Source organism: Marmota marmota, unplaced genomic scaffold (genome assembly GCF_001458135.2).
Source record: "Marmota marmota marmota unplaced genomic scaffold, marMar, whole genome shotgun sequence".
Taxonomy (NCBI): domain Eukaryota; kingdom Metazoa; phylum Chordata; class Mammalia; order Rodentia; family Sciuridae; genus Marmota; species Marmota marmota.
The window spans coordinates 19,113,578-19,127,280 of NW_025999913.1; the positions used below are offsets into that span (position 1 = coordinate 19,113,578).

At 47.0% G+C, this 13,703-nt stretch overlaps 1 protein-coding gene across 3 annotated transcripts in view; it reads left to right on the top strand.

Annotated features, from left to right (window-relative positions):
* The window catches only part of Carmil1 (capping protein regulator and myosin 1 linker 1), a 151,873-nt gene that overhangs the window by 68,277 nt on the left and 69,893 nt on the right, over window positions 1–13,703 (top strand). For 2 of the 3 annotated variants that reach the window (XM_048799884.1, XM_048799882.1), the window contains exons 17-23: window positions 4,631–4,642; window positions 5,845–5,926; window positions 6,351–6,450; window positions 6,558–6,612; window positions 10,717–10,889; window positions 12,542–12,610; window positions 13,525–13,618. In XM_048799884.1, coding sequence (XP_048655841.1) covers window positions 4,631–4,642; window positions 5,845–5,926; window positions 6,351–6,450; window positions 6,558–6,612; window positions 10,717–10,889; window positions 12,542–12,610; window positions 13,525–13,618 — 585 coding nt within the window. The remainder of the gene's footprint in view (window positions 1–4,630; window positions 4,643–5,844; window positions 5,927–6,350; window positions 6,451–6,557; window positions 6,613–10,716; window positions 10,890–12,541; window positions 12,611–13,524; window positions 13,619–13,703) is intronic. The other variant, XM_048799883.1, reaches the window with a different exon arrangement.

The window sequence follows — 13,703 nt, forward strand, 5'->3', positions numbered from 1 at the left end:
GCTGAACACCATCCAGAAAGCATCCGAGGGGGTGTCTAATGGGTGTTTCTCCAGGCTTAGAGCCTGTTGCCTAAGTATTTTTGACGATGCTGTGAGGTACAAAGCTGTAAGCCAGTTTTGTTGTCGTGAAGTGTGACACACAGCATTCCTTGCAGGGGACGCGTGCATGTACCTGACTTGGATTTCCAGAGTGTAAAAACAAATGACTTTCTCATCATTAATTTTGCTTTTTAGTATCTTGATTCAAAACAGGAAAGTGAAATGCCTCTCTGAATCATAGCAGTCCAGACCCTTCCAAATCCGAGGCCACAGAGAACACCTGACACTAGCAGCCTTTGTGTTTTAGAGGGCACCTAAGCCTTTCCTACCTTGGGACTTTAATTTCTGAGGAGGTTGGTAAGAATATACCCAGGTGCCAGTCTCTGGGCCTCTCCAGAGCCTGGGCTTGCCCAGCAAGTCAAGCCCTGTTTCTTCTGCCCAGGAGAGGCGGGGAGGCTCCTCAGTCCATCCTGGCCTTTGGGCTTTCTGTTCTCCCCACTGGTCATGTGCCTGTTGGACCCTCCTCCTCCCTAAGGCCCTCTAGCTTGAGGCCATTCCTGCACGCGTGGGTCAGGTCCTAGCCGTGCAGTCCTGGATGGACTGGTTGATATTGCCCCAGCCTCTGCACACGCAGAGTGGAGGTGGTGTCAGTGGGTCGCCGTTGCTGTGGGTTACAGGGCTTTCTGAAGAGTGCCTCTTCGTACCTGGTTCTCATCAAGGCTGCTGCTCCTGCTGTTTTCTTGTCTCTCGCCAGGTTTCTTCCCTGAGTCTTGAGCCCTTCACGATTGTGTTTTTCTAATTGTCTGGCGACATGCATTTGGACACTGAACCCCAGTGTGCCTTGCTGGGCATGATGAGGTGGCTCCCGTCTAGTTTCCCAGTGAGGTTGCGGCCTTCTGGAGGGAAGGACTTGTGCCACGCTTTGTATTGTGTTTCCCTTACCTCCCAACAAGATGCCAGGCGCCAAGCCAGCACTCGGTGTTGTAGAAGATCAATACTTCACCTCTCGGAAAATTCTAGAAACTGATGAGTCTGGAATGATACCATGTAAATTGTTAGTGTAGGATTTTAATTTTAATTTAATTTTGATACCACCTTTGCCATTTACTAGTCTTATTGTATTGAAAAAGAGAAAACAAAAAAAGTACAAAAATTCAAAAAACAAAGCCAAACTTGAAAAAGTACCCTAGCACTATGGACCTTTCCTGTGCAAAAAACCAGTAGTCTTTCATTTATGAAGACAGGTGATGACGTAGAAAACAGCTCTGGCCTTTTCTTTCATACTTTTTTTTTTTTAATTAAGACAGAAAATTCAAATCAAATGGTTAGTCTCTGATGGTGGGATTGACCGTTACTATTATGAAAATCCCAGCTTAATTTTGGCCTTTCACTTACAGATCAATCATAGGAAAAGTTGAGACTGCAGATAGACGGAGGCCTTGACAATATGTCTCTCCCCTTTTGTGGCACAGCGTGCTGGCCACACGTGTAAAGGCACAGCTTGTACTGCTGCGGGTGAAGGCTGGCCGTACAGAACTGTTGTCCTGAACCCTGTCGCAGTGTTGTCACCCTGTGCTCCTTGGGGCTCGGTGGGTTTCAGTTTGCTCCTGTGCAGGAGAAGTAACCCCTGAGGTGTTTGGAGGTCCGGCTCACCTGAGCTGAGGTGCTTGGTGCTGAGTCCTGGCCGTTGGTCTGCCGGGTTCCCGCTGTAGGGTTTATGCGGTTGGAGAGAAGCTTCCCCGTCGCGAGGGTGAAACCGTGCTCTTGTGAACATCGTCTTTCTGTTCATTCTCGATTTAGCCTGTGTAGGTCCAACCTTCTTCACGGTTATCATCTTGTGAGAATCGTGGAAGGATTCACACTTGACTTTCCTCATCACATGAATCTTGTTTCAAAATCCAAAAGGTGGTTGGGAATAAAATTTTCTCCTTGTCACTTAACCGTCGCAGGAGGTCACTTCTGCAGGGGTGCCTTTCTTGAGAGGTGGGGCTGATGTACCTGAGATGTGACAGGGTGTGGGGTCTGGCGCTGGAGGGTCTGATAGTGGTCCTGCAGTTCCCATGTGGTACCTGAGGGCCAAGCAGCTCCATCGGGACCCCTGGGTCACAGCCACCCATGCCACGGAATCAAAGAACCTTGTGAAAATGTTGATGTTGTTTTATGTTTATGAATCAATCATTTAATATAAAATATCTGTATAAAATTTTTGAAACAGGTTCATTTTTCTTGATGGGGAAAAAAAATTCCAGCCCTTAGTTTTAAAGTCAGGTTTGTGTGGTGTCATAGAGGGTAAAGGACCACCATGTGAGATGGTGACTGAGTTTACTGGGGGCAGACAGGACAGTCACCTTGAGGTAGAAATGAAAGCTTCGTCTGGAGGAGGCTTAGGATGGGTTGACTCAGGCAGACCTCTTTAAAGGAACCTCTTCCCTGGTTACTCATCCTCACGTTCTGGCGAGTGGCCAGTTGTCTTGTAGAGCTCAGGATGGCTCCAGATTCCCAGAAAGGAATTTGAGAGAGGAGATTTGCACTTTCAAGCTACAAGAAGAAAGTTTCTGTAGGAATTTATAGATCATGACGTCGCTTCCCTATAATACAGATACCATTTTTGTTTGGAGAACTAAATCCAAAATTCTGGTCTGTGTCCTTTTGGGTGTGTAGTGAGTGCTGCAGTTAACCTTACAATTCTAGATCACTTTGATACTTAACTGCTGTGTCACCAAAGGTGTTTCTCATTAATTATGTCACCACTGGGTTTTAATTCCTTGGTTTTCTGGTACTGCAAGGGAGTGATCTCTCTTCTGTAAGACGGGGACCATGGTAGTCCTGGGGGTGCTGGAGCCCTGGGGAATCAAGAGGCCCCTTTGAGGCCCAGCTTGGGTCCTGGGCTGTGACCTGACGTCTTCCTCCTGTTGAGTGGGATGGTGGTAGTTTCCAGGGACAGCATATGTCGCAGTGCCACATGGTTGGCCCAGCATATTTGAGCTACTCCCTGGAGAGGAAGAGGATTTCTGTGGAGGAGACTTATTCTGAATGTCAGAATTTATAGCACAGGTCAATACTGCCTTTTTAAAATTTTTATTTGAAACTATAAATATTCTTTATTTATTAAAAAATTTTAAAAATTACCTTCAAAGTTTTTTTTTTTTTTTTTTGACACTTAGAGTCATACCTGAGTTCTGGACACGGAGCAGTATTCCCCTCTGTGGTCACACTTGCCTCTGTGGCCTTTGTCCGAGGCTGGGGACTGAGCCCTCCTGCAGATGTTTGGAGGAATGTGTCTCATTGCCGTGGAGGCAGGTTCCTGAAGAGGAGCTCTGAGCTGTTTCATATGGCGCAGTGACACCCGTGTCCCTGTGTGTCCCCCATGCACCCTTCTTCCTAAGGGAGGAATTGCATAGGTCTTTTGATCTGTTGCTTCGTAGTCACAGCTCAGGGGAACAATCTGCACATGCTGGACTTGAATTCTTTAAGAGAAGAATCTGGTATTTTGAGGAGATGCAGAGGCCAGCTGAGGCCGAGAGCCAGTGCAGATCTAGGTGTGAGAGTTGCTTGAAGGGAAACTCTCCTGCAGATGAGCACGCAATTCATTACGACTCATGGTGCAGAGGAAGAGAGCACAGGTAGTGACGTGTGATGTGAGGGCCCTTGTGCCAGCCTGGAGGTGGCACTGCGCCTGTGCCCATCAGCACGTCAGTCCACATCAGTGTGAATGACTGCAAAGGTTCCCCGGGACAGGTGGCACTGTGAGATGGTCTAATACATGCGACTAACTACTCCCACCCGGGAAGTAGCTGTTGTTTTCTCATCTTTTTTTTTTTTTTGTAGGGAAACCTGCATCATTCAGTTTTATATGTGGAAAATCTCCAAGATAAAAATTGGCTTATTAAGTTGGAATGCCTAGAGGGGAAAAATATATAATTTGGGTGCTATTTTACACTGCCATCTCTTTTAAATAGCAAATGGTCTTGAAGAAGGAAAGTGAGTTATTAAAGTTCTCTCTAAATTTTAGTTTTCCTTGCTTTGCTCGTCCCCATTGAGGATAGTTGAGTGATAGACACAACTTTTCCCTTGAGTGACATCCGAAGTGTTCCACCTTCCACCAATGAGAAGACACCATTCTCAGGAAAGAAATAATATCTTATTTTTAACATCTTGAAAAATGTTGAGTGATTCAGCTCAGTTCTCTTTGATCTTGCTTTCCTTTCAAGGGTGCTAGTGTGTGGGATCCAAATGAGGGTAATTTAAAAACCAGCTTCACATGCAGACATGGCTTTGATTATGCAAATTGACTTAAAAGGATTTTCATTTACAGTAATGGAAAAGCTTTTACTGTTTTGGGAAAGGTTTAGCTTTGGGGGAATTATAGGCACCTAATAACCTATAAATTTAATTGGATATTCTTGGGAACCAAAGATGAATTATTATTTAAATTTAAATTTCTGTTGTGGGAACCCATTGTAGGCAGGAGGACTCCTCTGGACCCCCTTTTTGCAGTGAGTTAATAGAGACTTCAGCTGCTGCTCTCTTCCTTTTCCTCCTGCTGCTGCTGATAACGTTCTTTGTTTTTTTCTCCTTGGGCTTTCCTTAGCTTGGCCATTGTGTAAGTACTTTATGAATCAATAAACTAGCACATATTGGTTGTATTTGATTATTTTTAAGCATTGAAAAATGTTGATTTTTGTGTACAAAGATTATCAGTAAGATATTTATTAAATAAACAGAATTAAACAAATGTTACTTGTACTTTTCATTTACGTAGGTAGAATATTTTTACTATACAAAGGTAGGACACCGAGATTTCCTTGCAGAATTTTATTTCTCAACAGAGAAATCACTTGTCACCAAACTGTCACAGTGAAGGCTTATGAGTTTCTGTCTCTCTTCTTAAACCTGCCCCTTTTATGCTCCGAACACCCCTTGTTTCTTTGAAGTGCTTGCCTAGGTGGGTCCCTGCTGTAATTCTGACATGGTCCCCGTCCCTGTTCACTTCTCCTGTTGCTGAGAGCCGCGGCCTGCAACAGAGCTTCGAGGAACAATTTATGGTTTTTTTCCCCTTTTTTTTTTTGTTTATTTTTGAAATTTATTAATCACAAACTGATTCATTATAAGATATTCAGAGATTGAATTACTAGAAGGATTTAGAGAGACATAAAATAGGAAAAGCGCTTAGCTTTGGTTATCAGGTGCAGCAGACCTAAAATCACTTCCAAGGGTTCTCAGACATTTACACTTGAATCCTGGCCAGTAGCAAGCTGTGTGCAGATGGCACAGTAGCAGGGTTCCTGGGCAGGGCTGGGGGGTGGGTGGGAGATGGGCCCTGCAAGGACATTGGAAGACCAGAAAGCATGTGGGCCTTCGGTGACTCTGAGATCTGCATCCGAGGAGTCCCAACCAGAGACTGCAATATCAGGTTTTTGATGTGTCTGTTCTGGACACGCACACACTTTCCCCTGGTCGTTCTGCCTCAACAGTGCAGCAGAACGACCGTTTACGTGTCCTTTACATCCTGTCGGGTATCGTCCGTGACCTAGCCTTGGTTTAGAGGAACAGGAGAGCATGTAGACACACACACCTTGTTCGTGAAGCTCCCCGTGGTCTTCCTCTTTTTGCAGAGGCTGTGGGGTGAGGTGTTGCATTGCCTGTGTAGGAGCAGCCGTGTCTCCTCGCTATGGAGATTAGATTTTTGGACTTGATGGGTGTGTGCGTTTCCTTTGGCTTGTTTTGTGACCCCCTGTCCTTTCTTGGTGCTTGGTGACCCTCCTGCGGAGCAGATGCCTGACTTTGCCTTGGTTTGTCTCTTAGCTGAGGTCGGGGGGTGCGCAAGTCCTGGAGGGCTGCATTGCTGAGATCCACAACATCACCAGCCTGGACATCTCCGACAACGGTGAGTCACGCGTCGGGAGAGACACCGAGATAGGATCTGAAGCAAGTTGGAAAAGGGAAGGTGATCTTAATGATAATATCAGTTCATTTCTCGACTGATGGGGCTTTCCAATTTAACAATAGAGTTTACGGGTAGCATAAATCTGTGCCAGAGTCTCACTAAGTTGGTTTCTAAGGCCAAATATACAAGCTCTATGGAGTAAAATACCACTTTGAAAACAATAGCATCCAGGGCCGGGGGTGCAGCTCAGTGGTAGAGTGCTGGCCGAGCATATGCAGGGCCCTGGGATCCGTCCCTAGCACTGCCCATAAGTAAGTGGGCGTCCAGCCACAGCAGTGCAGAGCTGGGCGATGCTGTGCGGGCAGGTGTCGCAGGTGTCCTGTGTCACGTGTGTTTTGACTCTCCTCACTCTGATTCTTTCCAGGTTTAGAATCTGACCTCTCCACCTTAATAGTGTGGCTCAGTAAAAACAGATCAATACAACACCTGGCGCTAGGCAAAAATTTTAATAATATGAAATCCAAGTAAGAGTTTTGCATTTTTTTTTCTTTATATGACAATGATGAAAATAACCAGTCTCATGAAAGCTTTTGATTTGATTCCCCTGTCCACATCTTTAAAATCCCTTTAGAAATCTGACACCTGTGTTGGACAACTTAGTACAGATGATCCAAGATGAAGAATCAGTGAGTATTGTTTTCAATGCTTTTGACTAACGCCTTTTATTTGTTGCCGTTCTTACTGACTGTCTCTACGGGATTCATGCCAAAATGCTTACAGATAATTCTACCCAAGCATCCATGTTCTCTTGTTAGTCTTAAAAAATGTAGAATAAATATTTATGCTTTCGTAGCGTTGGAGGATGTCTTTAGACATTTATTTGTTCTTCATTCCATTCAACTCATCACCAGCCACAGGAATGTTGTAAATCATAGATGACAGGAGGTCGGCTCCTGAGCCTGTCTTCTCACTAGCCTTACCACTTCCTAACTCGGGCTCCCATGCGGACCCTCAGGTGATCCCTTATGCTGAGGAGCATCCTGCTGCTGACGAGCTGCACCTCGTGATTGTGTGCAGTTCACAGATAGGAAGTCTCCGCATCTTCAGTGGCTGCTTCAGCTCCAGCACCTCTCCCTGTATTCCCCTCACCTTTAGTGGCTTCCGACCAAACTTAGTTCAGGGTGAAGACGTCTAATTTCAAACGGAGTCCTGGCTTGCCGTCCTCTAAAGTGCGTTACCAGAAGAGAACAGGTGTTTTACAGAGAGCACCCAACCATGGGGCCATTTAATTTAGAGCCGGGGCTTCCTACCTTGCATGTCACCCATACTGTGGAAGATTGTGTCCTAGCTGGTCACCACACTCGGCTCTTATGGTTCCTAAAACCCAGACCCATGCATTCCTCCTGTGAAGAGGGCCTTCATGCCTTCGTGGCCTGTCATGCCTTCCCTTGGAGGTCGTGAGGTGGTTAATTAGGTGACGTCTGTCACAGTTTGGAAAAGTATTATTTTTCCTTTTGAGTTCATACCGGGGAAACGAGGGCAGATCCCATTACCAGGATAAGCTGAGGTTCCTGAGGAAGGAGGCGCGGAGGTGTGCTCCTCACCCCGGGCCGCGCTGCGCCCTCCCTGTCAGGTGTGCATAAACTTCCCAGTGTGGGCGAAACAGTGGCCCCTGTTATCACTGAGGGATTCAGCACTTCTCTGTCCTCATTTGCTAATAAGCCCCATATTTTGTGACTCTTCCACTGGATTATTAAAACGAGGGGCACAATTAGAATGCAGTGTACACTTTTCAGAATTTATGCTGTTCGTTTTACACATTTGATTTGACTTGGTAGCACTCTGCTTTCTTTGTGTTTCAGGTTTTCCAGTCTTGGCCCGATTTTAAAGGATGAGGAAAACCAGTGTGGCAGAGTCATAGTTAATATTTTTCCCAAAATATTTTAGCACATATTTTAGAAAGTTTTTTTATTTTATGAAAATAGTATATCTTTCATGTTTTACACATTATTAAGGATCTTTTGTTTCTATAATTTAAAACTCTTTTAAAGATAATATTTAAAACTCACTTAAAACATACTTGCAAATGATAAAGTTTGCTATTTAAATGTTATCTCTACCAATGCAAAAGTTTGATTGATATGTTACTAATAATGCTGTGCTATGAATGGCTTTTTATTTTATGTCATTGAAAAGTAGGTGGCTTTTTTTCCTAAAGGAGGTGGCTTCTGTTTTTTTCATCTACTGAATCAAAGCAATTTAAAACTCTTGTGAGTTCAGAAATCTCACAAACAGCTGGTACCATGGGGCTAACTTCTTGATTCATTTATCTGAGAGTTTTGCATATATAAAAATAATCTCTACTTTTGACATTCAGACCTCGTGCTTGCAGAACTTGCTCTCTGACCCCTGTGACATCCTTTAGTGGCCCATGGTGGCACTTAGCCAGGAAACATAGACACCTGTGGGCTCCACTGCAGCCTTTGGGTGTACACGTGGTCTTCAGCCTGCTGGACCCAGAGTCACGGGACAGAGGCATGGGGGGCCGAGGTCACAGAGATGTGTGCTATAGGATTATATACAGACACACGTTGTAACCAACAACAGAAGGTGTTTCTCCTGGTGGTGCCTACAGACAAGAGACAGCTGCAGCTTAAGCACACTGAGCAAAGAAAAGAAATAGTGAAGATTCAAATAGTAATGTTCTACTGATGCACAATGGCCTCATAAATATGCATGCCATTCAGGCTGTTCTGTGGCCATTAACGACTCTGCCTGTTATTTTTAAGTGTTAACTGGGGTGTCTTAGAATTTGAATATGGTGCTGGATCGGTGTTTGTGAGCAAGGAGAGTTGGCGGCTTGCCAGCCCTAGGAAGAATCCTCGTACATCATTTTCGTCGTAGGTGAATAGAGATCATTGAAATGATGGCAGGTGTGATTATGGCTCTCAATTAAAGCAACATTGCAGTTGCTTTTGTTTGAAATGTTAGGCTGCCTGGGTCTGAAGCACTTTCAGTTGTCTTTTCCATTTACCTGAATGTAAGATGGAGAAAATTGAAGCCGTCTCACCAAACCTGCCTGAATCTCGACATCGGCTTTTTGGCTGAGGCGTTACATGCCGTAGCCCTTGCAGTCTGCTTACTTTCATAAATTTATTCTACTTAATGCACTATTACCTTTCAATTTTACCATAGATATATTAGATTTGGACAATGTGATACAAATTCAGGGAAAAAGACGACAAGTACCAACCACACACCATCATGGTGCTTTGTTGACAGCCGAGTCTTGATGCATTAATTCTCGTCCTCTCGCCTGCCGTACTCTGGCAGGTGGTTCTCTCTCAAGTGTCCCTTGGAGTCAGTGTCCATTGGTTGAGCAGACAGCCCTGTGTAAAGTGTCCCCCTGGAGCTGGTGTTGGTTGGTTGGGCAGATGGCCTCTCTCCAGTGTCCCCCTGGAGTCAGTCTGGTTGACTGGGCAGATATGCCCCTCAGGTGCCCCCCTGGAGTCAGTGTTGGTTGGTTGAGCAGATACCGTTACACCTTCATCTGTGTGGGTCATCATGGAGACCACCCAGGCACTTTGAGAGGCCCAGTCCCAAACTCCATCCACCATAGTTAATCCTAGAATCCGCTTCCTGCCTTCACCTGTAATTTCGGAGCTGCTAATGGACCACTCCATGCTGTCCAGAAGGGGTCCCTGTCCCCGGCTCTGAAGAGTGCTGACTTCTCCAGTCCTGCCGGCTCAGTCCTGAGATTCCTGCCCGCTCACTACTTCAGTTATGGCTCCAGGAGCATGGGAACCCAGGCACAGGAAGGCAGTAGAGCCAGACGCTCTACTGGCTAGAACTTTGCCCCAGCCCTCGCGGCTTTCAGGCTCCGGCTTGGACCACGAGTGAGCTTGTTTGGATTTGTCACCTGCTTAGGGTAGAATAGGGAGCAGGCAGCCCAGCTGCTCAGGAGGCTGGGCAGGAGGGCCGCATGTCCGAGGCCAGCCTGGAGAACTGGAGACGTGGCTCAGTGGCAGAAGGCCCCTGGGTCCAGTCTCTAACACTGGGGGGAAAAAAATCCACACAAAATTTGGCCTTTGCTTTTGTTTGATTAAAGGTGTGTCTTCTGATTAAAACCTTAAAGTTAAGGAGTGACGGTAGAAAGTTCTAGCATGAGCTAACTGGGGTACCATGACTTAGTGGTTAAGGAGTGAAATCTGGAACGAGACTATCTAAATGGGGTTTGGTCCCAGTTCATCTCTTCTCTGACGATGTGACTTTGGTTGTGTCACCTGACCTTTCTGTGTCTCGTTGGGAAGATGGAGTAACATTAGTACCCAGGCCTTGGGTGCTGAGTTAATGCACACGGAAGCTTAAACAGGGGTTAGAATAGTCATTGTAGTAATAATGTTAGTGATCATTGATCTTGGCTGGCTTTTAATTTGCATTTGTCCTCTTTGGCACTTTACAGTGTCCTTTCACCTTGTATTAAAATAGAGCTGGTGAAAGGACACTGGAGCCACACTGAGGCTGAGGACGTCCCTCTCCTCCTCTCCCCATAGCAGAGCTCCCCCTGGAGAGAAGCAGCAGGTACTACAGCTTAAACACACTGGCTCCAAGTGTCCTTCCGTGGTCTGCTTTGTGCCAGATCCTCCAGTCCCCTCCATCAGTGTTTGTTAGACTGGGTCCTAACGTCAAGCGCTGCACACAGGGTCTGTCCCTGTGCCTCTGCACATGGTGGGGTGAGCGTCTGCTTCTCTGGTGAGTCTGTTGAGTGCCGAGTGTTGCTTGCTCCACAGCCTCTGCAGTCCTTGTCCCTGGCTGACTCCAAGCTCAAGGCAGAGGTCACCATCATCATCAATGCCCTGGGAAGCAACACCTCCCTGACCAAAGTGGACATCAGCGGGAACGGAATGGGGGACATGGGCGCCAAGATGCTGGCCAAAGCCCTGCAGATCAACACCAAGCTCAGGTAGGCAGCCGCGCTCCCGTCCTGGAGTGGGGTGGCCTTGGGGCGCCGGCGGTGCCGGGGGTCTGGGCTTCTCTAGGGAGGGAGACAGACAGAGGCAGTCTACGGTGCTAGTCCAGGGGGAGACTTCAGAGTTTGCAGATTCCTTCAGACTGTCGCCTTCAGTGACTGAACCTGACGGAGAGCAACCTGGCTTCCTGTTCACGTCAGTCTTGACAGTGGGCTATTGTGGGTCACGGCAGTGAGAAGTGAGGTGGCTTCTGCCAGCCGTGCTAAGTGAGCAGAGCCACGCAACAGGAAGTAGCGACACCGGGCTTGTCCCACGCAGCCAGGCACATCCACAGTGGGCACATTCTGTGAGATCCACCGTCAGGCAATGTCTAGTTCTGAGAACGTTGTGGGGTGTCCTTGCGCAAACCCAGCTGACTACCGCACCACCAGCCTCTGGAATCTGGTCCTGCAGACAGAATGCCTGCATCGCTCATGGCCCGTGCCTGGTTGTGAGCCCACGGTCTTATCTCCACTCCCAGCCCCTCCAACATACAGACTTGAAGCCCAAGAGTACTCGAGGTCTGCTGGCAGCTCACACTGGGGGTCAGCTGTTTCTTAAGCAACGTTCATCTGCAGTTTTCCCAAGTGTGGTTTTTTAAAAAGACATGCCATGCTGTCACACCACCACCATCCATCATTCAGAGACAGGTTCCCCGATGGTCCACTCCCTAGGGCCCATTCCGGGTGGTTCCCTTATTCTCTGGCATAAGGCAGAATCTGAACCTTCTGTCTACACTGAAGCCACAAGCCAAGAGCATCAGCAGAGTCTCTGAAAGTCAGGGTGAATATCAGGAAGTCCCTGGGCCTGGGGCAGGGAAGCAGTAGCAGTCGTGAGGCCGGGGTCACCCAGACACATTGAGTGTGCCTCACCGCGTGTGCCAGGGTGGACTAAAACATCCCGAAATACCTCCGGAGCATGCATGTTCTGGGGGCAGTGTAGGACTTTCCTTCCAAAATAGGCCTTGTGCTTGACAAGTCAACAAGCTGCCATTTATAGTAGCTGAAATTTTGCCAGCAGAGCGAGTGCAGTTCCCAGGGTCGCTAATCACTCCAGGACAGGGAAATCAGGAAAATATGAAAGGGTTCTCTTCTGCCTTCAGAATGGAGACTGTCTCGGTACCTGGAACTCTGCGTATCGGGCCTGTGGGTGATGAGCTTCTTTTATAAATAAATAACTTCAGACAGAACGTGAAAACGCTTTGGGAAGGGTTTTAGGGGAATCAGGTTTTAGAGTTTTCTGACTGTAAAATATCGGGTATGATACTAGTCAGCTAATCTCTGTGCTGATGCTTTTAAGTACAGTTTTTCTGAAAACACTACTCAGGCGGGTCCACGTGTTACTTCGCAGTGTTGCGGGGAGCTCGGTGGTAGGCACCCACACTTGGCATGCAGACGGACTGGTCCCATCCAGCACCAAAAAAAACCCAAAAAAACAAAACACACAAGACTCTGATGTGACGTTGGAGATATTCATCCCGTCTTGCTTGAAGCACAGATGGAGGTGGCCGTCCGTCAGTCCCTGCTCACAGCAGTCTCTGTGTGCTGCTTGGTGCCGCTGGTGAGCGGTTTCTGTCTCATCACTCACGTGGTTTGGTTTTCAACAGGACTGTGATCTGGGACAAGAACAACATCACCGCCCAAGGCTTTCAGGACATAGCTGTTGCTATGGAAAAGTAAGTTCAACTAAGATTCTTCTTTTCTAAAAAAAGAACATACTAAAGAACCAGCAGTGTCAGTACAAACTGTGGGGTGACGTGAGCAACAGGGGTTGGGATCAGGTCTGGGTCCAGGGTCCAGCCACGGGGCCAGGAAGACACCGACTTTCTCCTGGAGTGAGTTTTCTCACCTCATGATGAGGGCAGAGACGCCTGACGGGCTGAAGCCACCACCAGTCCTGAGAACCCGCGAGATCGTGGCGTGGCCTCGTCTCTCCCTCCTCTGTGGTTCACAGTTGATCTCTATGAGTCTTCTCCTTTGCCCATTATACAGAATCCACTGAAGAAACAAAAAAGCCAAGGTCCAAACGATGAAGGTGAAATGGCCAGTGGTCAGATGTTGCTAGGAGACTTTTTATTACATGACCTGAAACCTGCAGTTGTGCATTCTAAAGGGTCTTGCTTTGCAAGGGCAGGTTTTATCTTTCCCCTGGACCTGTTCAGGACTGGTGTTACCACTCACTGTGGTGACCCAGGTTCCTTCAGATCCGTGGTCACTAAAACCCAGCAGCAGGTCCAGCTGGGCATTTCCCCTAGGCCTGCTCTCAGTGCACGTTTCCAGTCCCAATGTGAAAATTTTCAGTTTACATTATTTTACATAAATTTTTCATTTTACATAAATTTTCCACTTACACAATTTCCTTGATGTAATTCAGAAATGAAAATAAAACAACAAAAGCACTTTCCTCAACATTGGGCCAGTCTTGTAAGGCAGAGTGAATTCAGGAGGTGGCACAGGTGCTGCGTGGGTGCTAAAGAAGCCGAGCTGCGATATTCCAGCGATAGACTTTTCCAAGACTGTCATTTAAGATAAGAGTCTAAGGTGTCAGGAAGTCATCTTAAAACGTGCCCATTGTTTTCTCTTTCTCTAGGAACTACACGCTGAGATTCATGCCAATTCCCATGTATGATGCCTCTCAAGCCCTTAAAACCAGCCCTGAGAAGACAGAAGAGGCTCTGCAAAAGGTACTGAAGGCTCAGTAGCTTAGCTCCAGTAAACTCACTTGAGCTGCGTGACTGTGATTCTGAACTCAGGAGCAGAACTCTGTTA